The 27199-nt window shown below is 39.8% G+C and overlaps 1 protein-coding gene across 4 annotated transcripts in view; it reads left to right on the top strand.

Moving 5' to 3' along the window:
* mpp3a (membrane palmitoylated protein 3a) overlaps window positions 1-20384 on the top strand; it is a 35320-nt gene extending 14936 nt beyond the window's left edge. The window contains exons 6-21 of one of the 4 annotated variants that reach the window (XR_005993583.1): window positions 15-152; window positions 244-325; window positions 4833-4918; window positions 6627-6701; window positions 6902-7098; window positions 9248-9312; window positions 10146-10166; window positions 12105-12146; window positions 14731-14796; window positions 15416-15571; window positions 15685-15765; window positions 15847-15940; window positions 16021-16129; window positions 16338-16466; window positions 16598-17065; window positions 17152-20384. Coding sequence is in view for 3 of the 4 variants with exons in the window: in XM_041817539.1 (XP_041673473.1) it covers window positions 15-152; window positions 244-325; window positions 4833-4918; window positions 6627-6701; window positions 6902-7098; window positions 9248-9312; window positions 10146-10166; window positions 12105-12146; window positions 14731-14796; window positions 15416-15571; window positions 15685-15765; window positions 15847-15940; window positions 16021-16129; window positions 16338-16466; window positions 16598-16777 (1521 nt within the window). In the remaining variant the exon portion in view is untranslated. Of the gene's footprint in view, window positions 1-14; window positions 153-243; window positions 326-4832; window positions 4919-6626; window positions 6702-6901; window positions 7099-9247; window positions 9313-10145; window positions 10167-12104; window positions 12147-14730; window positions 14797-15415; window positions 15572-15684; window positions 15766-15846; window positions 15941-16020; window positions 16130-16337; window positions 16467-16597 lie in introns of all 4 variants that reach the window. The other 3 variants (XM_041817539.1, XM_041817540.1, XM_041817541.1) reach the window with 3 other exon arrangements.
* The last annotated feature ends 6815 nt before the right edge of the window (window positions 20385-27199 follow it).

Raw genomic sequence — 27199 nt, 5'->3', positions numbered from 1 at the left:
TTCTGTCCAATTAGGCCGTTCTCTCTGTACATGACACTGTGGCTCAAAAGAACTTTGACCCCGTGCTGCCACCTCTACCAGATGATCTAGAGGATGAGCTGGAGGAAGAGTCAGTGAAGATTGTCCGGCTGGTGAAGAACAAGGAGCCTCTGGTGAGTTGTGAGGGTTGAAAATTGAGAACAATAGAGCATGGGACTGTGATTAATGCCCTGTTTTCTTAACGATCTCTCGCCTGTTCCTCAGGGAGCCACCATAAGACGAGATGAAGCCACTGGGGCTGTGATCGTGGCTCGGATCATGAGAGGAGGTGCAGCTGACCGCAGTGGTAAGTCCTGCATTTACTGATTTTCTCTCTATGGTTTTCCTATGGTTTTCTCTTTTTTTCAATTCTAACAAAATATTACATGATGATAAAATAAATATAAGTACTTTGTATTAGCTTGGGATGGATGTTAATTGTTCATGTTTGAGCCCTCAGGCAAGCTTTGAATCATTCTTCACCATCTCTTGTTTCAAACTTACTGAGAAAGGCTGAAATCACTCTGAACAGAAATGTGAGGATTAGCAGAGAGGGAAAAAGGAGGGGCTCAAAATTTTGCACAAAATTGTGTTTGTATTATTGACTTTCCTTTTTAAATATTATATCATTAAACCCCCATATGTCTTTAAAAATGAATGTAGCAGCAGCAGTTGGCTGCTTCTTACCTTAGCATCTTCCTGCTCCCACACAGGGATGGAAATAAGGACACTGCAGCTCCTTTTAATGCCTTGTCTCACTTTTGAAAAACTCGCAGAAAGCTCAGTGGATTAGTCAAAAGTTATATGCATTCTGTGATTTTAAACATTTTACCTTTGTTATTACTCCCTTTGGCTATTTTTACTTCCTTTTTTATCAGTAGCAAGTTCTTATTTTCTGTCGCTAAGCTAATGTCTCTATCTTGTTTTTTTTTTTCAAAATAAAAGCAGGTTTAATCTGAACAGGAAGTAGAACAGGTAGTGTTTTCTTTGCTTAACTTTAACATCAAGAAGGCGACGAAACTGAAACACCTGAAAAGTTCATTAATCATGGATCATTGGACTCTCACTTCAGCGAGTCATTTTGTACATGCCCTGCTGCATCTTCCCTGATATATAACAGTTTTAAAGCACTATATATCACTAATTAACGATTTTGAGTTGGTGAAGCCCTGATTTGAATAATATATCTAATAGTCATGATAAGAAATAGGTATGAACTGGTTCTCACTGTCAATACTGACTTAACTGACAATATTGGAAGGCAGAAACCTAAAATTTTAAATGTGTAATTCAAAGGGATTATTTGTGGTTAACTACCAAAATTCAGCAATAAATCACAATTTTAAAATTTCTTAACAACAAGAAAATAATAACAGTAGTGCTTTAAATACACCATTTCTTTATCATTAATTTTGATTTCCAGTTTATAATTTTTTAAAGAAAACAAAGCATTTCGAAATAATAAAAACAGGTATTCCTGCATAAAATATGAAGGACATGTTCTTTCATTTTATGTCTACAACATCTGGCAACACATTTAGTTAGTAAAAAGATTTTAAGTGGTAACTTAGGTTTTCAAAATAAAATTTGCTAGGCAAGTTTTAGATTTGCATGTCCTTGTTTTTGCAACCAATACAAACAATAAAGAACTTGCATGATTAATACCTTGACTCCTGATTCAATCTTCAAGTTAGTTCACTTTGTTGACATGGTAGATTTACTATATGGACAAATGTATTTGGCCGCCTGACCGTTACACCAACAGGGACTGTAATGACATTGTATTCAAATACATGTTCTGAGTTGGTCCCCACTTTGCAGCTATTGACAGCCTCCACTCTTCTTGGAAAGCTTCCTACAAGATTTTGGAGGCTTTTGTAGTAATCTGTGCCCATTCTGTGGAGGATTTATGAGATCAGGCTATGATGTTGGACGAGAAGGCCTGACTCAAAATCTCAATTCCATTTAGTCCCAAAAGTGCTCGATGGGGCTGGGATCAGGGCTCCGTGCGGGCCAGTCAAGTTCTTCCACACTGAACCCATCAAGCCATGTCTTTATAGTTCTTGCTTTGCATACTGGGAAACAGTCATGTTGAAAAAGAAGGGGGCCATCCCCAAAATGTTGTCACAAAGTTTGAAAGAAACATAACAACATTAAAATGTCTTGCTGAAGTATCAAGATTGACCTTCACTGAGATAAGGGGCCTTGCCCAAACCCTGAAAAACAGCTCCATTACATTATTCCTCCATCAAACTTCACAGTTGGCACAATGCAGTCAGGCAGCTGGAGCAACAGGTTCTAAAAAGCAATGCTAAATGACTTTACAGGTTGTGTCCAAAGACTGTAGAAAGAATTCGTCTGCTTACAATAGGTGGACTCAAGCGGCTTTTGAAGCCCATTTGTGGATGCCCTCAAGTTTTGCATTTTTCGCTGATTCTATATCAAACTAAATCTCTCCTTTTTTTGCAATTCTTGAATCATAAACATGGTAATTGTGACCTTTTAAGATAATTACTCGAGCAAAGACTGTAGTCATGACTATTGCCAGTTCAGTCACTGTCGATTGGGGTTGGTAGAGAAGCGCATAACTACCGCCTCTTCTAAGGTTTCTACTGTACTTAGCTAACAACACCGCATACCGCTTTTTTAGCGGTAGCATTTTTATTGAAAACATGGCGGACAATGCGCATTGAGGTGCTGTGGCTCCTGAGTTTGAATGGATGCGGGTGTAACCATGAAAAAATAATTGTGGAAGATGAACTGCTTAGCTCTCTTGCTGTAAAATCAGGACTATTAGTCAGGATGAAATCGTCGCCTTAGCGGCACACATGTTTGAAAGGGGGTAACGCTTTCGCTGTCATTGGGACAGATGTGGTCACTTTTCTGTCTTTTTTCTCGTTCTCACAGCTCTGAACGGGCAGGATGTAGTCCTGTGTCGGACAGCTTACACCCTACCTGCCCATTCCACCTGATTTCCTGACCATTAACACCTGCTTGTGCAGTGTGTCATCCCTCGCTCCCACCTGCACCGCAACGTGTGCGTCCAATTCTTCCTAAAACCTGTTTACGTAATGCATAGAATGACAGGAACTACGTTCAGTTTAAGAAAGTATAACATTGCGTTCACTTAAGCACTGCCCTTGAAAAATAAGGTTTTTCACTGTTCTAATCAAAGTTTACACTCTGAATGGAGCATCCTCGCCAGCCATAATGCTCCAAAAACATCAGCTGTAACTGCTGGCAGCCTGGACTAATTTAGCCCTGGTTATATAAATAGAGTAATGTCAGGGTCAAATTTACAGACTTTATGTACACATCCTTTGTTTTTTAAGCCGTTTGTGTGTGTGCCGTTTGTACTCTTTATGCCCCTTCCTGTTCCTGTCCTTGTCCATAAATTAAACGCTTTCTGAAAAGAGGCCAATATTTATGGACAGAAGAGATTTCCCTCAAATAGCACTGTGATGGCTCAGTATGTCTGTGCCAGTCGCTTCCTGTGCATCATGAGGCGCATCAGAGCAGTGGAGGTGCTTATACTGTATGTCTGCAGTGCTATGAAGAGCTAAAGCTTCTGTGTGCATTTAATGAATTAGACTGTGCCCTGTTTACTGACTTAAACAGTTTTAGTGTAAGAAAAAATTTAATTCAGATCTGATCCCGATACAGCCCTTTAACTTGGTTCTTTTAGTAGAGCTAATAGGATAATTCTCTTTAAAAACTGCTGCAGTGCTCTTGAAATATGTCTGTAATTAATTGTTTCCTAATGTGTTTATAACCCTAAGTTTCTGACACTGTGCTGATATGATGTGTAAATCCTGTGTGGTGGATAAGTTTATCAAAAGCTCTGAATCTTTAACTTTGGTAAAAGTACGTTATCTCTGATTACTGATGAATGTAAAAAGAACTATCTTGAATTAAAAAAAAAAACAGATTGACCCTGCTGATCACAACATGGAAATTTCATTCTTGTTGCCAAACTAAATAAAAAACCCAAATCAGATGTTCTTTTACTTTGAAAAAGCTTAAAAGCACATGCTACAGAATAAATAAAAACCTTACTATTAATATTTCTACACTTTTTAAGAAATATGCATCTGTAAACACACATTTGGAGAATGCTGCAGGAGAGTCTTTTGTTTGTGACAGTACCCATGAGGAAACAATGCAGATAGTTTTTCTCGTATAGGATAAAAAAAAATCACAGACTTTTGCTGCAGAGAAATGAAGTCAGAGAAAGAAGAGGCAGCAGAAGAAGGGGAAATATAAGAGTAATACTGGGGTTGGAGATGAAACTCTTATCTCTTCAAAATTCCCCAGAGATTTAGTCGCACATGCAGCAAAGAGGTGTTATTGTGGACATATTGGCCGTGTCTGGGGGTGTGATTTGGCATCAGAAACATACATGCTGAGAAAGCAAGCCGATCAATGTCTTCTCCCATTAATCATTCATGTCTCTCTCTATTTTCTTGCTGCGTCATATGATGGGAAAATATGGAGACAGAAGCAACACAGGGATTACAGACTCAGCCTCGAGCATCTTTGTGTGTTTGCTAATTGCATACATTAAACCGTATGTGTTTGATTGCACAGTAGTGTGCCTGCATTGTGCTTCTCTGTCCTGAGGGGGAAGGGTATTGATCAGATTCGCTTCTAGACTGATTCCATTGTTTTGGCTGCAGCTAAACAGATCACAGCGGAGGATATCTGTGGATCTGAAACTGATGCTGCCACTGAGAAACGCTGGAGAAGCAGAGAGGATCGATAAAGCTTGTTTGATCAGATTTCTTTCTTTTTCATACTCTTTCTCATTATTTTAGGTTTGGTCCATGTAGGAGATGAACTCAGGGAGGTTAATGGAGTCTCTGTGATCCACAAAAGGCCGGATGAGATCAGTCAGCTGCTGGTAAGAGCGACAATCAATTACAAATATGACATACTCATTTAAGAAGAGCTGGAATGAATCAGAAATATTCATTTGGTAAATAGTCATAATATTTATGACCAGCCATGGCTTATTTACTTTTTTAATCATTTTTTTGCACACCAAAGAGTGGGGTTTTTTTTGCAAAGAAACTAATGACATGCCGTGATTTCCATCTGTATTACTAGACCATTATCAATGCTAAATTGTACATTTATGTTAACACAAGTAAGCTAAAGTTACAGAGTAGCAACATTATTAAAATGGTTTAGTTTAATGTTGGGAGGTTTGCTATTAAGTAACTTTAGCAACCTTTAATACAGATGGATTGCCAAGATTCCATGTCTGTCATCACGCAGATCAATCCTGCAAACTTCAATCAGAAACAGCTGTGCCAAGGGGAGATTCACATATGAAGAACGTCATTTTTCTTGTTGCTCTGATTGGTCCTGCCCCTCTCAAATGCTTTGCATCCAAGGTTTTCCAAATGAATGTGAAATACATTGATGCAATATACACACGAAGCAGTCTGTCTTGCGTGTCAGGTTATAACTTTAGAGCTACTTTTACCAGTTTTACATGTTCTTTTATTATCTAGCATATGTAAGTGTTCTTTGTGGTTGTTGATTTGTTGAATTGCCAAAGTGGTCACCACACTAAGAAGTGATGCTTCATAAGTAACGATGACGATGTGGATATCTTAAGTTACTTTTGCAGACAGCCAAACACACCTTTTAAATGTGCTGAATTAACAAATAAAAGTTATGATTTCATCACAATGAACTGAAAAGACTTGGCTCAGGCTAAAGTCTGTCTAAAGGCTCATTTATATTCTACTCAGGTACAAAAATAAATTGGTGTGCTCTGAGAGTTTGAACCATCATTGCGTGCTCATACTTGCGTAAGTCTGTTATATCGGAGTGGACATTGAAAAACCAATCCTTTAGAGGCCGCTGTTTCTCACTGAGCTACTTTGATGTTGCTCCATCCCATAGACTTAAGAACAGTCTGTCCTATACTCATTTGTGCCCTTGTAGTGGTTTGTCTCTGTGTGAGCTCACATCATTGTTATGTATTTTCTAATAACTCACTTAATATTTGAGACCCTTGTTGGGTTTTTCTTTATTTTTTAGTGTGTTGTTTTTAATTTCATCCTTCTCCCCATAACCCTAACCTTTAGGGCTTGGGTGCCTAACCCTAACCCTTTTTGGGTTTTCCTTAGTTGTTGTGTGTTAAATTAAATTTACCCCCATCAGTAAATTTTCAATTTTATTCATGTAATTCTCCTGTTGTGGAAAAAAGCTAATTTCCGTATTGGTTCCAAATGTAGAGCTTGAATGAACTTCAACTAGAAGGCTGTTTTGGGGTTAAAATCAGGGGTTACACTGGTAGCTTGAGTATTTGTTGAAATGTGATGAGAAATTGGCTCCAAATCTAGCCTGTGGCTTCTTTCCAGCCCTCTCTCTCTCTCTCTCTCCGTAGTTTCCAGCTCTAAAATTCCAAAAATATATCTTTAACAGAAGAATAATTTTAAAAAACAGGGCAAAAGGGTAGTCTTTTTTAACTTAAATCCACCTAAAATCCACTGCAGGACGCCTTTAAGCTTTAAGGAGATTTAGTTCTTGTCTGTAATTGAAGGCTGCACTCACAATCTTCTCTCCCCTTCTTCCTCTGCCTGTGTGTGATCCAGTCCCAGTCCCAGGGCTCCATCACTCTGAAGATAATCCCTGCCATTAAAGAAGAGGACCGCCTGAAGGAGAGCAAGGTGAGACCAGCTATCTGTAACAGAGCATGCTCAGACCTCTGAGATTTTCAGGAGTAGATACATTAACCAGTAAAGGTCTTTTCCCTGCTGCAATCCAGATTATTGCAAAGAGATTTAAACCAGTGATTAAAATATGAAACATTTTCTGTTGAATTTCTGTCCAGTAATATAAATGTGAGTCTCTGGCTTGTCCATTTCAGGTGTACATGAGAGCTTTGTTTGACTACATCCCATTGGAAGATAAAGCGACACCTTGCCAAGAGGCAGGACTCCCCTTCAAACGGGGGGACATCCTGCAGGTGGTGACCCAAGATGACCCCACCTGGTGGCAGGCCAAGCGTGTGGGAGACAGCAACCTGCGAGCCGGACTCATCCCCTCCAAACAGTTCCAGGAGAGGTAGAGTGTTACACCTCACATACATACACATATACCCCTGATATTTGTTACATTCAGCTATTTGTAATCTGATAAATCCACGTTCATGTGCTCCACTTTGACGGGTCAAATATGATTAGATGGAGCATCAAAGCAGCATGGAAACCCAGCCTTGAATAGGCGAATGCTGATACTGTTTGTGTCATAATCCGTCCGTAAGATGATCTCAGCAAGCTGGGAGATCCCTGCCAAACACTGCAGCGTCTGTAGGATTAATAACTACAGCTTAAACAAGAAGAGATTCACAGATCAGAGGGCTATCCGTGCTATGTAAAGACTAAAAAATGTGATTGTGAGCTAAATTGATGGTCAATAATGAATATAGATTGAATAATATACATAGAAATATGATTTCTAAAAGAAAACTTTATGACGTATTTTGTAGTCTGTCTTGATTGTGCTTGTAGGCATGAGAATTCAAGCTGCGTATGACTATCAGACTGTAGTGTGAGCACACTGAGGTTTGGTCATGTGTCATGAACAACTGACATAAGGTCACCATTGTTAAAGAGGTGGATGCATTCAGTCTGAGCAGATGTAGGGATAAAACACATTAAAATTCATAATTAAAGGGGGATATAAGAAGCAGAAGGGGGGAAATCTCCACTGTCCCTGCAGGCAATTTGCACCCTTCGTGACAGTGCTGCCATAGCAATGATAAACATTTCATGTCTATCTCATGGTGACTGCCATGGCAAGACACAGACCATTGCAGCTGCAAAAATTAAGACATTTCCTGGCCTTGAAAACTGTCAGGAATATTTGAGATAAGTCTGTCACATTAATGATTTTATCACAGTACAATTAAGGTCTATAATAAGTACATTAATTTTCTAAATTATATCAATCACATGCTTTATTGCCCCTTTTGAGCCCACTTTGGTGCACCACTGCTCCTGAACATCACGTTACACTTTAAGAATTTACAGAAAGCTCAGTGGAAAAGTCATCTACACCTTATGTTATCAAACATTTCACTCTATACTGCACCCTAATTTTCTTTTCAGTCCATAACAAGTTCCTTTTCTCAAGGTTCATGCCATAATCTTCGATCTGAAGATCCTTAAGAAAGTGCAAAAAAACAAAATGGAAAAAAACCTGGAATTTTAAAATGCAGCAAAGAAAAGGTGATTAATCAGGATAAACTGAGATTCATTGCAATTTTAACAATTTAATAGCTTGACAGCCCTGATATAAGGTAATATATAATTAAGTTACCATTTCTTTTATTAATGTAGACATTTCAAATTGAAAATTCTGTATATTGTACCTTCAAACAAACAAAAAAACCCCAAATGGGACAAAAGCCCTTTACTACAAAAAGACAGATCCACAAAACACTGGAAACCTAAATGAGATATAAAAAATACCATGAAAACAGATGCAAATTCTTAACAAAAGGACAAATTATAACCACAATAGAAACATTTAATATCTGCATAAAGACATATTACAGCCTGGGGACAAAACACACATAGTGAGACAAGAAAACTCTTTATCATCGTTAATGTGTGCACAGCCATACAGCAAAGAGACTTAAGATATAAACAGAGATAACGACCAAAAAGAAAGATAAAAAATCATAAAGAAAGATTGAAAAACACAGCTTGTGAGCAAACCCTAGAATGATCCAAAAACCAACATATTATGACCACAAAGAGACACAAAAATGGCGGATGGAAACTGAAAGTGCAGATGTATCAAAACACAGTGGCACAAAGTAACTACAAAGAGGCCAGATGTGACCACAAAAAGACGCCAAATGGCCTCAAAGAGACACAGAAATACCACTAAGAGACATAAAACAATCAGAAAGAGATAGATGGAAAAGAACAACCCCAATGAGGCTCAAAACCTTTATAAAAAGATTGATCAAAATTAAAAATACACACAAAAGTAACACTCAAAGCCTGTTTTGCTCACCAAGTTTTGATATAAAGCACCCTGGGGCCCTTATGTGTTTATGTGTTGTAATTTTCTCTCTCTTCAGTGTTTAATTCTTTTCTTCCATCCCTCCTTACCTTTATCTCTCTTTGTATTTGTCACCTGACGATCCTCTCTTTGCCTCCATCCTCTTCTGCTTGTTTTGCTCTGCGGCACACCCCTCCAGGCGACTGGCTTACAGGATGAAAATGGGCACACTCCCGAATCCTAAATCGCCTAAAAAGCCTGCCTGTAAGTTTCTGCTTCCCACGATTCCTCTGCATCTTCAGCATTATCTCACACTAACCTGCAGCATCCCTCACTATCAGCTCTCCTTTCTCCACTGAGGCACTCTTTTGCTGTCAGAACAGGACAATAATATCTCTGCAGGATAAATGCAGCCATGTTTTCACTGGCATTTATTGACCTTTTTTCTACTGGTAATTGGCATTCTCAGAGGCATTAGTATTCATTGTCCATCCACGGCATGCTGTTATGTAGACATGCTTTTAAAGGGATGAGAGGGAGATGGAGGGGCGCAGAGACAGAAGGAGGGAGATATGAATTAATCTCTTTCATGTTCTGGTCCATCTGGCCGGCGTGCTCGGCTTAAGTAGATCCAGATAGCACTCAAACAAAAACATTCCCCTTCTCACTTTCTCTCTGCATGCTATTGAAGCAACTATGTGTAAACAGACAGGTAAAGTGGGTAATGTGAGTGTGAGACCTTAAGCTGAAGGCGATCTGATTAGGGCCTGAGCCACTGGTGCACAACAAGAGCTTAGCAATATGGCAGCTAGCCGTGCTACGCTAGCAGCTGCAGCAGCTAGCCAGCTTCCCTCGGGGGACTCCTCTCTCTGCCTCCACAAACTCTGATTAATTCCTCTTAAATCTCGGCAGGGGCGCTTCAAATGTGGATCCACGCCTCTTTTCTCCTCTTTGAAGTCACAAAAACCTCTTAGAATTTTAAATATGCGGTCTTCATTTCATTTTGCACCGCATGCTTGTCTTTTTTTGTAAATTCCAGCTGTTCTGAACTGCTTTAATGATTTTAAAATGTTTTTCTTTGTTGCAATCTGAATCAGATGACCAAGGATGTGATAAAGGTGGGTATATGTGCAACACTAAATATCATTTATCTACAACCTGCCACACTCTTCACACACTCACTCTGAAAGGAAGTGCGTATGAAGGTCTAAAAATGTGTGTATGGGTGCGTTTGGTTGTGTATGCATTTGGAATATTTATTTCCTCCTGTTTAATTCCTCCTCTCCCGCTGTTAGAGAACCAGACCAGAATAGAGATTTCTCTCCCCAGCCTTTGTGTCTTTGTGTGTGTGTTGTACCAGGTGATGTGCAGGCAGAGCAGCATCCCCAGAGACTTAAGCAAAGCTGAGCAGGGTTTGTTAAAGACAATAGCACCATGTTTCTGCTGCTTTATCCAACCTCCCGTTATCTTCCTTTCCCCCCCTCCTCATTTTCACCCTGCTGCAATTTTAGCTGCATTTTTCTGTTGTTTACTGTAGTTATTGTTCTCTGAGTAGGGATGTAGCAATGCGCTCTACTGTCAGTGTGATATTTATCACTGTCCCGCATTCACAATATGATCTTTTTTCTCATTTTTTTTAGATTTTCAAATAGAAATTAATTTTTAATCAATTCATGATTAAATATAATTCTTTCATTTCAATTCTCTGAACATGTAATTGCAAATACACTTTTCATCTTTTCTTTCTTATGCAACATCCTAAAAGCATAATCTTGCAAAGCAGATGGATTGTCCAGATTCCATGTCTGTCATCAATCAGATCCACTGGGCTAGGCTGGAGCCTATCCCAGCTTTCATTGGGTGGAGGCGGGGCACACCCAAGACTGGTTGCCAGTCAATCACAGGTCTGACACATGGATATAGACAACCAGGCATTCCCACACTCACACCTACAGCCAATTTAAAGTCATCAGTTAACCTAACAAGCATGTCTTTGGCGGTGGAAGGAAGCTGGAGTACCTGGAAAGAACCCATGCATACATGGAGAGAACATGCAAACTCCGCACAGAAAGGCACAGACTGGGAAGTGAACCAGGGACCTTCTTGCTGTGAGGCAACAGCGCTAACCCCTGTGCCACAGCACAGCCCTATGTATTGAATTATCATTCAAAATGTAAAGACTACTATAAAAATAAAAATAGAAAAAAGGAACATACCATATGGCTTGAAACCTTGAAAAATTAATTCCAATTAATTATTGGATACAGACCTGGGGTGTATAACTCCCTTCAGGGTGCTGTGTCAGCTCTGAGGATGTCAAAATAAGATTAACTCATAGTAACAAAAATCCTGATTAATCACTTATAAATGGGTCATATAAAGGACTTTTGATGAGAGCTATTGTATGTAGGGCTATTTTTTCATTTTCCTGTCATATGGTAATCTTTTTGGGTCTAGGTCCCTCTGCTGGTTAAAACAGAGTACTGCAATGTTTTGTTTTTTATTGTTCATTATTGCATTGTTGTATTCTTTTGGAGGCATTGGTACACCTCCAGCTCTAAGAGATGTATTTCCGCCTACAGTTTGTAATTTTTCAAATCAGAAAGCCTGGTCATATATTAGGTGAGATAAAAAAAAAGAACAGGATTATGGCAACAATTCTCTGAGGAGGACAGGCCTGTTTCTGAATGTGAGTGAACGTGTGAGTGTGGGTCACAAAGACTTCTCCTATAGCCGGCTCTTCCTCAGAGCCACCTCTCTCCTCTCTTCTCTTCTACTCGTCTTCTCCTCTCTCGAACTGTCAAGTCTTTCGTCACTGGCTGTTGCCTCCGACAGCGCACCTTCATTATCTCTTGGCTGAACTCTTGCCTCCTGCTGTCTGCCTGCCTGCTGCCCGTTGCCCGCCCCGCCTGCCCTCTCCAGCGCCAGTCACCCACCCGCCCCCCTTCCTCTCCCCCCTTCTTTAACTCTTACACCTCCTCGACTCCTCCTCCTTAACTCTTCCAGGTGTCTTACCCTGTGCTTACCCCGTCTTTTCCCTGCTTGCCTCCCTACAGAGGACTGTGACTGTGAGGGCTATTTCAATGGACAGTACATAGGTGAGAGCGTGCACATCTTTCTCCACCTCCTTTTCCCTCTCTGCTCTTTGCCTGCTGCAGTCTGGCTGTGCGCTGGTCCACCCCCCTCCCCGCCCGGCTGCTTTTTGGGGGCTTGGGGTCAAATTGACCGCTTGTAGGGTCGACCTGTCTGGGCTCAGGGGTTGAGGGATAAAAGAAAGGTTACCAGGGGGCAAGATATGGGGTCAAGGGCGATGCCAGAAGAGGAAGACGGATTATGCTATGTTAATGACTCTGACAAAGAGAAGGGAGGCACACACACAGGAAAATAAACTTATGATTCAAATTAGAAAGGCCAAAATGTGGATGAAGTATCTTTGCAGAATTCTGCAGCACATCGGCCTCTTTAGAGACCCCACTGCAAAATCAACACATTATCTCTAGTGATGAAAGTCACAGCTTAAGACCAAAACAGACTTTACATTCACTCAGCATTATGCCCAGAAAAAGAAGATAATTTATGAAGTACTTTTCTAAAAAGACTTGAGTGATTTGGTACCATTAGGTTAAATAATGGTGGTAATAACAGGTAAAATTAAACTCACTCTTATTTGTACACAGCAAGCCAACATCTATGAAGAAAAAAACAAATATATCAGTGAGACATCCTTAAGATTTGCTTGAAACAAATATAGTTGACTGAATAAATTTAGAAGCAAGAAAGTTGCTCAAACTGAATGTAAAACATCTTGATTTTTGTGTGTGTAAGACAAAAGGTGGAGTAGAATACATTAACTAGAAGTCCCACCACCCATTTCCAGAGGCGGGAATTAACTAACTCAGTTGATAACTTCACCTATGGTGCAAAAGTGTTTATCATCAAAAACAACAGTAATCCACCAGAAACATGAGCAAAGAAATCATAGCAACAACAGGCAACATCAAAATACAAATACTAAAGGCATCTAAACTAAGGCCCAAGGGCATGATGAGAAAACTCTGCCCGTGTATCCCCTAGATTTGAAATCCCAGTGGACAGAACATAGATCAATTAACTTTCTACTGAGATGGATTAACACTAAATGGATCAACACTGTCAAAAAAACTCCAACACTGAGGTCCATTTCACTCAGAATGGAGTTAGAATTGCACTTTGGGGGTTAAAACAACTCTGAAATGTTTCACATCAAGATTTTAACACTTACAGTCATTGCTGTGTAGCTAGCATTGTCTTCTAGAGTAATAAAAGAAATACGTTGAGATCTTCAGCAAACAACTGAATTTTACTCAGAAAACAGAGTACAGTTAGCATAGTTAGCATAGTTTAGCACTGATGACTGTTACCCAAGGCTAGTCATTTGGAGATTGAAGGCAAAGATCAATATGAGGCCTTTCTCCATTTTGCAGGAAGCAAACAAAATAATTCAAAGTATCTCTTTTCAGTTAATAAAACCAGTGAACTAGGACATACTAATATACCCAAAAGTGCCTGCTCTTAACTTAGGAAATGCATGAAATTTTACCATACATTATTCAAGCCGTTTATTATTTCATAATAGCTAGAGGGATCCACCTTTCTGTAATTTGCCTGTTAATTGGACATTTTGAGGCTGTTAATAGGCTGGAGCTTTGCTGTTGAGGCCAGGAGTCTTCCCCAAGGGAGTTTTTCTGGAACATCAAACACTATTTTGTTGCCATTTATTCCTTATTTTAATTCAAAATATTCTTATAAATCATTCTAAACCATTTTAGTTGCATGCCTCATGCACTCTTATCTATCTGCACTCTTATCTCTATTTTGAGGCCACTTGAAGCACATTTGTCTCTTTTTGCCTAATGGTACATGATAATCACAATGTAGGTGATCACTGGTTTGTTTTGGTTTTCTGGTGTAGTTATAGACACAAATAATCCGATATGATACAATAATGTACGGAGACCAGGTCACAAAAGTTCCATAAGTTCTCAAATTAGCATTAAAATCGCGTAACTATTCTTCAGTCTATCCTTTAAATGACTTTAAAGGAGTCAGTTGTTCCATGAATTTGCTGTAACTGAGTCTAATAAAAAAGACAGTTGTTAAATTGTGTATTAGGATGCTTTAATAATTTTGATCCAGGTGGAGAGAATACATTCACCCCCTTTTACCTCAACCCCTCTCCAGCCTTCACTTTACCTCTCCTCACCTTTCTGCAGCACAACCTGACCCCCATTCCCTCCCTCCATATCCTGCGAGCTGCTGCAGTGTCAGTCAGCACCTCGTCGCACCTGTTACACAAAGAACAAAACTAAAGCAGTCTTTGTGCTTCCTGTTATGCACTCTGCTTGGAGCTGCAAACCCTCCACCTCCCTCCCTTTGGATCCTCCTGAACCTGAACCTTCCCTTTCTCCTCCTTTGCATCTTACAAACTGCCCTTGTTGCTGTGCTGTGCTATGGTCAGTGCAACGCTTCCCCCTCAAACCCCTCCTTGCCCCCCCCCCCACCCCACCCCTTACTCCCAACCCCCCCATGAGGGCCCTGCTGCGTTGGACGCATTGCACACTCAACCAGGCACGTTTGCTGCTCGTTTCACCCTGTGTGGAGGTGTGAGGCTTGAGTTGTGTGATGCTCTAACGCCAGTTATAGTCTCTCCTAAGTGTAAAGCAGTGGCGCCCTCCTGTGGCCAGGTGTTTTCCTGGGAATTTTATTCAGGTACAGTGTCCCGGCTCATTCCCTCAGGTACACACCACTTAAAGGGGGACACAGGCAGTCCTGGCTGTGGGATAACCCCGACCTGCAGCGACTCTGAGCTGCTGACGTTGTGTTTCTCAGGGCCAGGCTGTTCTTTGTGTCCCGCCTCAGCACTGTAGCCTCCTTCAGAGCTGCATGCCTTGTGTGGACCATGATGTTGGAAAATGATGTCTGATTTCAGTCACTTTAATCTGTCGTAGACAGATGAACAAATACAATTAAGTCTCTTGATTCTTCAGTCTGTAAAATCTGTGTCATGCTGCATGATATTCAACTTTAAGTTGAAACATGACATCTGATTGGCTCAGCTAAATCTCACACAATCATGTTTTTACACTTGAGATAAGATTTTTCTATTTTCACTGAAATGCACTTCTTGACAAAGGTGTTTAATGCATGTGTACTGATGGGTTTACAATTGCACTTTAATGCAATATGATCACATCTGCATCTTGAAAGTGAAGATAAGTTTTCATGTAATGTTAACTTAAGGTGCAAATAACTTAATAACTCCTGCTCTGACCCTGCACCTCTCTCTTCCTCTGTTCCTTCTTCCCTCTCACCCCTGGCCTCACTGTAGCTGGTTTGCGGAGAAGTTTTCGTCTGAGTCGAAAGGACAGGCAAGGATCCTCCGGGGAGGGCTCTGATCCAGGAGACCCTGACTTCCTGACATATGAGGAAGTGACCCGCTACCAGCAGAGGCCCAACGAGAGGCCCAGGCTGGTGGTGCTGATCGGTGAGGCACAAAGGCTTAGATTTCCCCTGTGGTGACAGTGACATCTAGTGGACTTAAGTATGTATTGCAACAAAAGTATGACCTATTCTTATCCACTTTTTATCCTTGCACAGGATCTCTTGGAGCGCGAATCAATGAGCTCAAACAACGAGTGATCGCTGAAAACCCACATCGCTTTGCAGTGGCTGTTCCACGTGAGTTGCCTACACAAACTTAACATGACGATGACCAGACATGACACTACAAATCCAAGCTCCTATGTCATGTTCCTGCAGACACCACCAGGCCCAAGAAGCCTCATGAGAAGGAGGGAGTGGAGTATCACTTTGTCACCAAACAGCAGTTTGATGCAGATGCTTTAAATAACAAGTATGCAAAGACTGATTCTCCTCTTAAATTTAGATATACATGATAGCCTTCAAAGTAAAAGTCTTTTCTTTTCTGTGCAGATTCATCGAGCATGGAGAATACAAGGAGAACCAGTATGGCACGAGTATAGAAGCGATCCGCTCCGTGCAGGCCAAGAATAAGATGTGTATAGTGGACGTGCAGCCTGAGGTGCGGCTCGTGTACAGTACATGTGCAGTGTTTCATTTGCATCCAAATGTGCCACAACATGTCAGGACTTACAGATCCTGCAGGCAACAGCAGTTTTTTTTCCAGTGGACTTGAGTCGGTGGTCACATCACATCTGCATCACTGCTGGCTTCCTGCCATCATGTACCATATCTAAACTAAGTTTCCTCTGTTGTATGTAAATCTTCAGGCACTGAGGAGACTGCGGACGGCAGAGTTCAAACCCTACGTCATCTTTGTCAAGCCTCGTGTTCCTGAGAGCAGACGTCGCCGCAGCGCTGCAACCTCACCAGGAGGGGGCGACCATGGCCGCGTTACAGTGAGTCACTGGCAGTGGGAGCAGTGTCCCATTAAAAGCTTCTTTTCCAAATGTTTAGTAACCGATCATGAAGATAGTTGGAAGAGAGGGTTCATATCCACCTATGACCTTTTTTCTCTCTGATGTGATAGGATGAAGATTTGCAGGAGATGCGACAGTCTGCCATTCAGATTGATCAGCAGTACGGACACCTAGTCGACCGAGTGCTGATCAAAGAGGACTCAGCGAGTGCCTGTGCAGAACTGCGGGGGATCTTGGAGCGGCTGGAGCGAGAGTCCTTCTGGGTGCCTCTCAGCTGGGTGCGGACCTAAACTCACATACCCCTCTGCAAGATTCACAGCCTACCCGTCCCGATTCCGCACCGGTCCAGAGCTCTCCTCCACTCACCAAAGGCTTACTGGGGCGGCCCGAGAGCCTGCTGAGCTCTCTCTATGCGGCTGACGCAGGGCTGCTCAGACAGCCATAAAGAGAAGCACCAAAGGGAGAGGATGATGTCGGAGGAGGACGCCATCGTCTGGGGTGTTGTAGCGGATCGATCACTGTCGTTTAAACACCCAGAAATCACTGTCTGACTGTCACTTCCAAGAGTTATCATCCAGGTTTGGATTTAATTTATTTATTGACTTCAAGTAAAAAAAAAAAAAAAAAAAAGCTGGAGTTAATTTACTATTTCTCATACTGTCAGGTTTCCACTCAGAGGACTTCTCAGCCAATCTGCTTTATTGTTGGACTATCTTCAGAAGCATGTTTCTTAAGTTTATTTCAACTTAACGCCAATCTCAGACTGCTTCCTGTTCCTGCTAATGCATCCTGTACAGCATAAGACCCATCCAACACTCTCCAGAGCAGGGCTGGTGGGTGGAAGTGAATGCATTTGAAACTCTTCTTTTTCGCTTAATTCATATGATTCCCACAAAGACAGAAACTTAACGGAATGTGACCAGTCTTATTTTCTACAGAACTGTTTGTTTTTAGGAGACATGCATGGTTACTAATCTCAGATGTAAATACTGTAAATGTTTACTCCTCGTGTGCCAACGAATGATCTCGTAGCACTTCAATGCAACCTGTTTACCATTATTCCCTGGGAACCCACATTTGTTTGAGTGTAAAAACAATAATTTGCACAGAGTATATGTGAATGGATGTCACTGTGTATGTTCACATACACCAACCTAAGAGTCTTCTGCGTACTGGAAGGGGTTTTGTACAATGTCCTTGCACATATCTGTATTTTTGACAGCAGGAGAAGTAAAATCAGGATTTATTTGAGTATAAGGGTTTTGTTTACGATGATACAAACTGGAATTTAAACAATAAATCGATTGATTAATTAAAACATTAACAGTCAGCTTTTAGCAGATGTTTTTGATAAATGTAGTTTAATATTTTCTGCAAAAAGCCAAACATTCCCAGGTTAAAGCTGCTCAGTTGTGAGGTTTTTCTATGTTGTCCATTGCATTTAACTTAACGCTGGAATTAAGTCAGACAAAGAGATGAAAACACACATCTTTGGATGTAAAGAAGATTGTACTGGATTTTTTCACTATTTTCATACATTTTTTGGACAAAAAATGCTCTACATCATATTGTGAGCTTAAAACTAAATCCACCTTAAAATGATGTTTAACTTACAGGACAGAGTCCTAATATACAAGTCTCTATTAAAAACTGTCACAAACTGCATTTTTGTCGCTAAGTCAGACTGAATCCTGGATCTGGAAATATGCCACTGTAAGGAAATGTTTCATGTAAAATGTTCCTGCTCATCTCAGCATTGAAAACATTAAATTTACTTCTCATTTTTGCCCTAAAATATTCCACTAAAGCCGAGGTCAGACTACATGATTTCTCACCTGTTACAATTGTCCTGTGACAGATTTTCCATGAAGTTCCCACCGCACACTTTTGGTGTCCTTGATTGTCATTCACTGTGACACTACATGAAGTGAAATGACAGATTTTCAATGTCGACAGGTCCAGAATCCATACGACTGACAGGTCAGAGGTCGTGGTGGTGCTGAAAACTTGTAGTCTCAGCTCAGTTTCAGATGTTTCCATGGAATAAGAGGCAATATTTCACATATGTTACAGTTTATATGAAGCCATGCATACTTGTATTACTTAAAAGCATGCAAATGTTTCATTTGATTATAACACTCTTCTGATGAATGCTACGTTTGGAGTAAGTCCTGATTTGGGAATATCAAAATGCTATTTAGATGGCCTATTTGGAACATCTCAATATGTTGTTTAATAGGTGGAAACTTTGTGTCCATGTTAATATGATACATGATGTCTTTTCAGACAAACAGATCATAAACAATTTATTATACCGATGGGCAGTTTGGAAGAAAAAAATAGCCCTTGAAGGGAAGCCACATGGGGACAAGCGTTTTTACACCTTGACTTATTTATAATGGTAATCATGGGCAACAGTGTCAGTTTCCCATGAAAATAAGCTGTTATCAGTTGTTTTTTCAAGGTCCAGAGGACTGTTCTGAAATGTGTTGCATTAACACACAAAAAAATCCTCCTCTTGTTAAGATTTATTTTTTTTCTTGTTTTTTACTAAGGTGTGTTTTCTCCTTTTTTTGTAGTTGAAATTTTCTCTGCTCTTCTGAGTTTGTGAGTTAGTGATGTCCCAAACAAAACATTTTTTTCTGATTTGACTGCAACAGGCTTCTGTAAAAATGAACTTATTTATATGAAAAAAGCATTATTATCCTGTGACAATAATGTCATTTTTACAGGAAAGCAGAGTAAAATAAAATGTTTGGATGCCCGTCCACTTAGGTCACAAATTTGGCCCCTAACATACAGTATGAGCTTTAATGGATATAAAAATCCACACAGGAGGATTTTGTTGTTAATCTGTCCTTATGAAACTTTTTTAGGAAGAGATCTTTCCTAGAAAGTGAGGAGAGAAATACTTTTTACAGGGGCATGGAGGGTTGGTTTATTTTCTGAGAACTCAGAAATCAGGAGAACTCTTGTTATTCCAGTTTTTTTGTTTGTTTGTTTGTTTTTGACAGAAAATAGCAAAAACTGAAAAACTAAGCCGTTTTTCCCCTTTCTTCAATTCTGACAAAAAAGAAACAGATTTTCCATGAAGTTCCTGCCACACACTTTTGGTGTCCTTGATTGTCATTCACTGTGACTTTACATGAAGTGAAATGACAGATTTTTAAGGTCGACAGGTCCAGAATCCATATGACTGACAGGTCAGGCCATTGTGGTGCTGAAAACTTATAGCTTGCCTTTCTATAGTATTATAGTAAAGGAATAACAAGATTTTTTGTTTTTGTTTTGTTATTGTTGCAGTCAGAAATATAAAAAAAGTTATTTTATTTTCTTGTTTTAATGAAATATTTGAGGAACAGGAAATCATGTGACTTGAGAAGGCTGAATGTTTCAAAATAAAAGCCCTCGAGTCAAAATGTAAGCCTACATATCAATCCACTGTGTTACAGAGTATAATAATAATAGGCATTGTTCAGTGGAAAGGTTTATTTATTATTTTGTGCAAAAAATAAATAATCAGAGAGAAAAAAAAAACATACAATCAATATAACAGGTAAATGCTGGCCTATGAACCAAAAGGTATAGAAACACACTCATACTGCCATCTACTGGTGGTAATAAAAATACCTATCCTTTAATTCATAATAATTAATTTTCCTCCTAATATTTCCAATATATAGTCTATTAAATCATAGGTACCTTAACTACTTATTTTATTTTTGATACACTGCATAGAGCAAATTGATCTGTTATTATAAAGTAAAACTTAGTGGATGGTTACATGGACTTAAATGATTTCCTTTTTCTCAATATTTCATTTAGACAAGAAAACAAAATAACTGAATTGAAAAAACAATTTACCCAAATTTAAAAATTTGTTTCTGTTGGTTTTCCATTTTGTGACTGAAATCAAAAACAAAAACAAAAACAAAAAAAGGAAAATGGCTTGTTTTTTTTTTTTCCATTTTTGTATTTTTTAAAGCAAAAAAAAAAAACAAAAAAACAAAAACAAACAAAAACAAAAAAAACAGCTGAAGACAGCTCCATTTTTTAAATTTTCTGTCAAAAATTAGAAAACAGAATAGCAAGAGTTTCACTTTCTGAGGCTTGTTTCAAACAGGAAATGGAACTGCCAGAAAATATACGTACCCAGGAGCCCCTTCATAAAAACACATGCTAAGAGAGACATAAAGAAAGTGAACCCATGCTTTTATTTCACAAATCAAATGAGAGAAATCAGTGAGTCACCACAGGCTTGTGTCACCAGTCAGCTGTAGTTTGAAAATCACTTGTTCAAGATACAGAAAGTATGTGGGAGGAATCAAGCAACACTTCTGTGGTTTTTTAAACACGATGTTTTCTCTTCATGTGTCGTATGAACAAAAGAAACCCTGAATGTTGAGTTTGTAATGTGACATGTACAAAGTGCCATAATAAAGCTAGCTGAATCAAAGCCTTGCCTCTGAATCAGAACTATTCTTCCCCTTCAGCTTTCCTTTGAAGTGTTTTCCCTCCTGTGACAGCCTGCAGTTTGCTCTCACATTACAATGTCAAAATGTTTAATGTGAGTGTTTACGAGAGCTTGTGTCCACGAGAGCACACGTCCTCTCGTCCCGGGTCTATCAGTGTTGTTTTGCAGGCGGCGGGCTCTGGGGACAGATTATTGTCACAGTGATAGATAAGTTAAAAACAAATCAAAGCTCTGGGAAGAATTTCGATGTACTTCAGAACTACCTGATAGCCTGAAGTTCAAACAATTTCATTTCTACACTGAGGCAGTGGAGGAAACTTATCAGGCGCTGCTGTAAGTCGAAGTTTTTGAATGAAATATTTCAAACTGTTTACAAACATATTTGTCCAAAGTGACTTTATTTTACGAAAAACTTTTGGAGAAACAGTTTAGGGACTCACTTTTGGAAACTTATGAAAGAAACAAACACCCTCTGTAGAGGTCACTTTTCTTTTGCACTGATAATGCATTTTAATGTTGCATTTTAGTTTTTTCTCATGTCTGGTAAAAAGAAAACATTTCAGTGTGTGCAGTATTGCACAAAGAAATTATGACACTAGAGTACAGGAGAATGAATTCACTTACACCTTTCTGATATTTTAGTAAAAATTTTCAAACACCCAAAAGAAGTTCAGCCTCCATTTGTCATGTTCATTTATTTGGCACAGGAAAGAAATAATTAAAAGCCATAATCTTGGGTTCTGGGAAACTTTGACAGCCTTCATACATTAAATACACCAAGTAATCAAATTAATCCAGTATTTTAAACATATTAATTGTAGCCCAGATGTATTAAGTTATGTAATTTTGTCAGGCACAATGAATAAACCAGCCAATCTTTACTTGTAGACCTTTCACAGACACATGACCACTGTGGCGTCACTTACTACAGTAAATGGTGGAAGTAAAGCTGTTAACATTGGGCTACTATGAATTTTAGTCGATAATTATGTTTGAGGTTTCCCATAAAAGTAAGAGAAAACAACAGACTGAGCATGATTAATACAAATGCCAATGACTCTGGACTGAAGAGACACTTTTCCATACTGGCAAGTGCTTGCTGTCTGGATTGCAGCCCATGTGATTCCCTCTTTGTTTAGGGTCTCAATAAAATAAGTTTTAAGACGTGGTTTAAAAGTAGGTAAGGTGGGAGACATCCTGATTTCAATATGTAGCTCATTCCACAATTTGGGTGCAACAACATCAACATCTTGTTCGGTTGAGCGTCATCCAGAAAAAGGGTCTCATCTTAAACCATAACACTGGTTTGGGCTCAGAGCTCAGAGTTTCATCTGTGCTGTTTGCAGATGATGTGGTTCTGTTGGCATTCTCAACTGGGGACCTCTGGTAGGCACTGGGGTGCTTTGTGGCTGATTGCAAAGTGGCTGGTGTGAAAATAAATGCCTCAAAGTCTGAGGTCATGGTTCTCCACCTGAAAACGGGGAATTGCTCCCTCCAGGCGGGGAGTGTCTTTGCCCCAGGTGAAAGAGTTCAAGTATCTCGAGGTCTTGTTCACGAGTGAGGGTAGAATGGACCATGAGATTGACTGGTGCATCAGTAGCTTTACCGGTGCTGTAGCAGACTGTTGAGGTCAACAGGAAGCTAAGCCAGGAGGCAAGGCTTTTGATTTACTGGTATATCTACGTCCCAACCCTCACCTATGATCATGAACTCTGGCAAAAGATGAAAGAATGAGATCCCTCAGACATCCAGAAGGATCTCGAAGTAGAGCTGCTGCTCCTCTACGTCAAAAGCAGCCAGCTGAGGTGGTATCAACTATTTTTTAAATCCCAAGTTTTTAGCTCCTTAAAAGGTCTCTCTAACCACTCTTTCACCACTTATTTCTGGAGACTTTTGCATCTTTTAACCAATGTCCTTTAACCTCCATGAGCCCCCATTTGGCTGGGCCCAAGAAAGCTCTTACTGGGGCACACCGGTAGTCAAGTGGTTAAGGCGTGCCCGGGTTCGAGTCCAGCCTGAGGCCCCCTGCTGCATGTCTCTCCCCCACTCTTGTCCCTGTTTCTGAGTCTATCCACTGTCCTCCTCCATCCAATAAAGGCATGAAAAGGCCCAAAAACAAATCTTAAAAAAAAACAAAGAAAAGAAAGCTCTTCCCTTTATACAGATGATGCCTGGGTCCTCCTCTACAAACAAACTTGGGTTCAGTTTGATACAGCTGTGTTCACACTGATCAATAACATGGGCTTATGGAGCAAGTATACTCAGATCTGGGCCTCTAGTGAAACCAGCCTTAAAACAACTTTTGACCATATTTCTTCTTCAACAAACCATGGAGGAAATTACAGAATATTTCCTGTTATACAACAATAATTAACCTGCATCTATAAAAGCAGGCAGACATGATGAAAAGTGTTCCCTATGGACCCTGAAAACTTATTTACTGCTCCAGACTTTCTTGTAGTAAACACCTTTTCCCACTAATTCCTCATTACCGTCCCCATTCAGTATCTGTAATTGAAAAAAGATAGCAGCCCATTATTCTGTGTGTGGAGCGTAGGTTTTTCTGTAAGTTTTGTTAAGGTTCATCATCAGCTCCATTCTCCCCCTCATATGCAATTACCTCAGCGAGCGTCCTGTGACTCCTGAGACCGCCGCTGACAGAGCCAATTAAACTGGCTAACAATCATCCTAATTAGTGAAGCCACTCCGCAGAGAAAATTAAACTATGTTAGCGTAAAGGTGTGCTGAGACTGCACACAGATCCACTGACATTCATTATGGACAAACACAATATGCTTCAGTCTCGGGCCACACTCTCCCCAAAGCTGCCAAGTAGAAACAATGACACATCTGGTTTATCACAAAAGATCTGCATAAAGGATTACAAAAGCTGCCAGAGGCTTAGAACCATTTAAAAAACAGTTGAAAGATTAAATGTTCTCACCCAGGTTTTTCAGCTTCATCTTGTCCACATCTTTGCTTTAGAGCCCTGCAAAGCAATCATTGTATTATCTTTAGGGATAGTTTAGATTGTTTCTTAAAATACACACTTTTTATTGTGCTCACCCATTGTAGAAACAAAAAACATAAGAATAATATCAACAAATATCAACCTAGATCTTCCTCTTCAAAATGATTTTCAGCTCCTCCTGTGGGACTCCAAGTCAATCTGAGGCCAGTTGGCTTATATAATGGGTCTGCCCTGGGGTCTTCTCTCTGTTGGATATGCCTGGGAGACCTCTGATCTCCAATCTTCAAAATGTGAAGCTAATGGAATTTTTGTGCTGCAAATATTTTGGACAGTCAATTACTGGAAACACAGTGGAAGATGTAGTATGTAGTGATTGTAGGAGTAAGCAGTGCCTTTTTATACTTTTCGAAATAAAAACAACATGAAGTCTATGTTTTGAAACTAGTAATGTCACAAAACTAGCTCAAAAATGTATCAAATATATGTTCAAGAAGTTTCTTATCCCTCCTTAGCTTTAACATATTAGCCTGCAAACTCATAAGTAGGAATTTTAAGGCAACTTATCTGTGTAGCAGAAATTTGTAATTTGGACCAAAGGGTTGTTTAGTTTAGTAGATTGCTATTGAGCCTGTAAAACTGACCAAACTAGCTAGATGAAGTCACTATATGGACAAAAGTATTTGGTCACACCTGTTATTTTTTTAAATTCAGGTGTTTCCATCAGATACATTTCCACAGGTGAAATTTCATCCCTGCTGGATATTCCCCTGTAAGTGATATTAGAGGTGGAAGCGTTTAGGAACAACAGCAACCCAGCCAAGCTGAAGACCATGTAAAATCACATTGCAAGGTCAATGACTGAAGTTGCATGATGCCTAAAAATTGCCAGGACTGCTGATTCCACAGGTGAAGAGTTCTGAACTTCCACTGACATTAATGTCAGCACAAAATGTGCAATGAGAGCTTCATGGCCAAGCAGCTGCATGCAAGCCTCACACCACCAAATCCAATGCAAAGCGTTGGATGGAGTGATGTGAAGCACACTGACACTCGACAATGGAGCAGTGGAAACATGGCGATCAGATGGGCGGGTCTGGGTTTGGCAGATACCATGAGAAGATACCTGCCTGACTGCATTGTGCCAGCTATGAAGTTTAGTGGAGGAGGGAAAATGCTATGCTTCCAACTTTGTGACAACAGTTTGGGGAAGGCCCTTTTCTATTCCATCATGACTGCCCAGTGTACAAAGCAAGGACTATAAAGATATGGTTTGATGAGTATGGTATGGAAGAACTTGACTGACACAAGTCCCTGTAGATAAAGCCTGTAGATGTATTCGAGTACAATGTCAATACAGTCCCTGTTTATAGCTAACCTAGCTGTTAGCATAGCCTTTAGCCTGTTCTACACTGGTGGGTTAGGGCCCTAAAGTAGGTTGCTAAGCTATTTACAGTGGGTCTAGATGGTGTTCTTGGCAACAAAGTGTCAAAAAGTCTATGAAGTTCTTTAAATCATGGTTGTCTTGTTCCATGTCACATGGTTTTACCTTTTGGGGTCCCTGGTCCATTTGGGGTCCCTGTTTTTCATGAAGGAATCGGTGATCGTCATGAGGCTGGACTAAATAAGACACAGATATCCTCAGACGTTCTACTTCCTCAAATTCTTTAAAAGTTTGCTAGCTTGTGCTGTGGTTGTTTGTGCAGGTAATTTTCTATTTGAAGGCCCTCCACTCTATTTTTCTTGGTGAAATTCAAGCAACTTTTACAAAACTGACATCCAGGTTCATTATCTTTTATAGTCTGTACGTCTCTCTCAACAGCTATATTTATTTGTACTTAAAAAAAATGGGTCTACTTGCAGATTAATTAGATGTAAACTCTAAAAAGCACTTACTGAAGATATTGGATGATTTATGCGGTTAGAAATCATTGCCTGTTGTCCTTGAGTGCGCTGAGAAAATCTATGGAGCTAAATGAAGCAGCCCAAATAGTTTGATGTACTTTTTTCAAGGACAAACTAAACAAGACAAGAGAGGACACGGAGAAAAAAAACGAAGGCAGAGAGCAGAACCATGCAGGGAATGGTAATCAGCCGAGCGTTTATTTTAGCTAAATGATTAATGATATTTTCCAATAGTTTCAGATAAGGATTAAATTGCTTGTAGTGGGTTGCTTTATGTAATTGTAACAATGCCATCTTAATTAACTGAGGATAAGAGCGTTTCTTCTCAAAAATGGTTTAAAAAGTCAAAAAAGAAGCTTTTAATGGAGAAACTTGAGAGCATTTTGAGGCATGGATAGTAGAATATAATCAAATAAATGATCATGAACCTTGTTCGAGGAGAGCCTTTAACTCATTTGGGCCTTGGAGTCGACTGTAATGATGATGATGTATTGAGCTATTATGGAATCTCAATTCAATTACAGGTATACGGTGTTTGGCACAGCAGCACCTCTGTATAAGCCAGACTGGATGTAATTCAGCTTTAAGGCCCCGGCTGAAGATAAAGTGCAGTTTAGGGAATGGCTCCCTTCTGAGGGCCTTTCTCTAGATGAATGGGATGACCTTCAGATTAAAGCAGGTGAAGTGTTCACTTGTTTACCTGTTTGACTTATGGAGTCTGAATGCAAATCATTCATGAAGTGTTTGTAAACTGCCTCACAAGAGTTCAGAGTTCTTAGCCGAGGAGGAAACAATCTGCTTTAATGACTAAAGAGTTGACCTTTAGAGACATATGGGACTTGAGCTGATTCACTGTCAGTGATGGGCATTTTAACTTTCTGAGATTTATTCATTTTCGAAAGTACAAAAACTCTTCTCTTATCTTTTGGTTTTCTCTAAAGGAATGTTTGATTAATTATGCATATAAAGTGATCATTTGTTATAGATTAAGTCCTTATCCATCTGTTTTCTTTGCGTTGGCGTCCTTTGTGGTATTACGGTGGGTGTTCCCAATGAGCAGATGCTATCATTTAATCCAGGGACTTCAGTCTGTTGATGAATAATAAAGTCATTACATTCAAATCTCTGCCAACTTAACTTTTATTTGAAATTTTAATCAAAGTTTTCAAGGCCTTTTGAAATAATAACCCAGTGTCATCCACTGGGCCATATTTTATAGCCGAAAATGGACAAATGTATTCGGCCTACTTGAGACCAGCAGGGACTGTAATGATCTTGTGTTCAAAAACATGAACTCTAATATGAAGTTGACCCCCTCTTTCAGCTGTAACAGCACTCTCCTTGGAAGGTTTTCACAAAATTTAG

The sequence above is a fragment of the Cheilinus undulatus genome, linkage group 21 (genome assembly GCF_018320785.1).
Source record: "Cheilinus undulatus linkage group 21, ASM1832078v1, whole genome shotgun sequence".
Lineage (NCBI taxonomy): Eukaryota > Metazoa > Chordata > Actinopteri > Labriformes > Labridae > Cheilinus > Cheilinus undulatus.
Note: the sequence above shows the minus strand (reverse complement) of the source record. Positions and strands in the feature narration are given on the sequence as shown.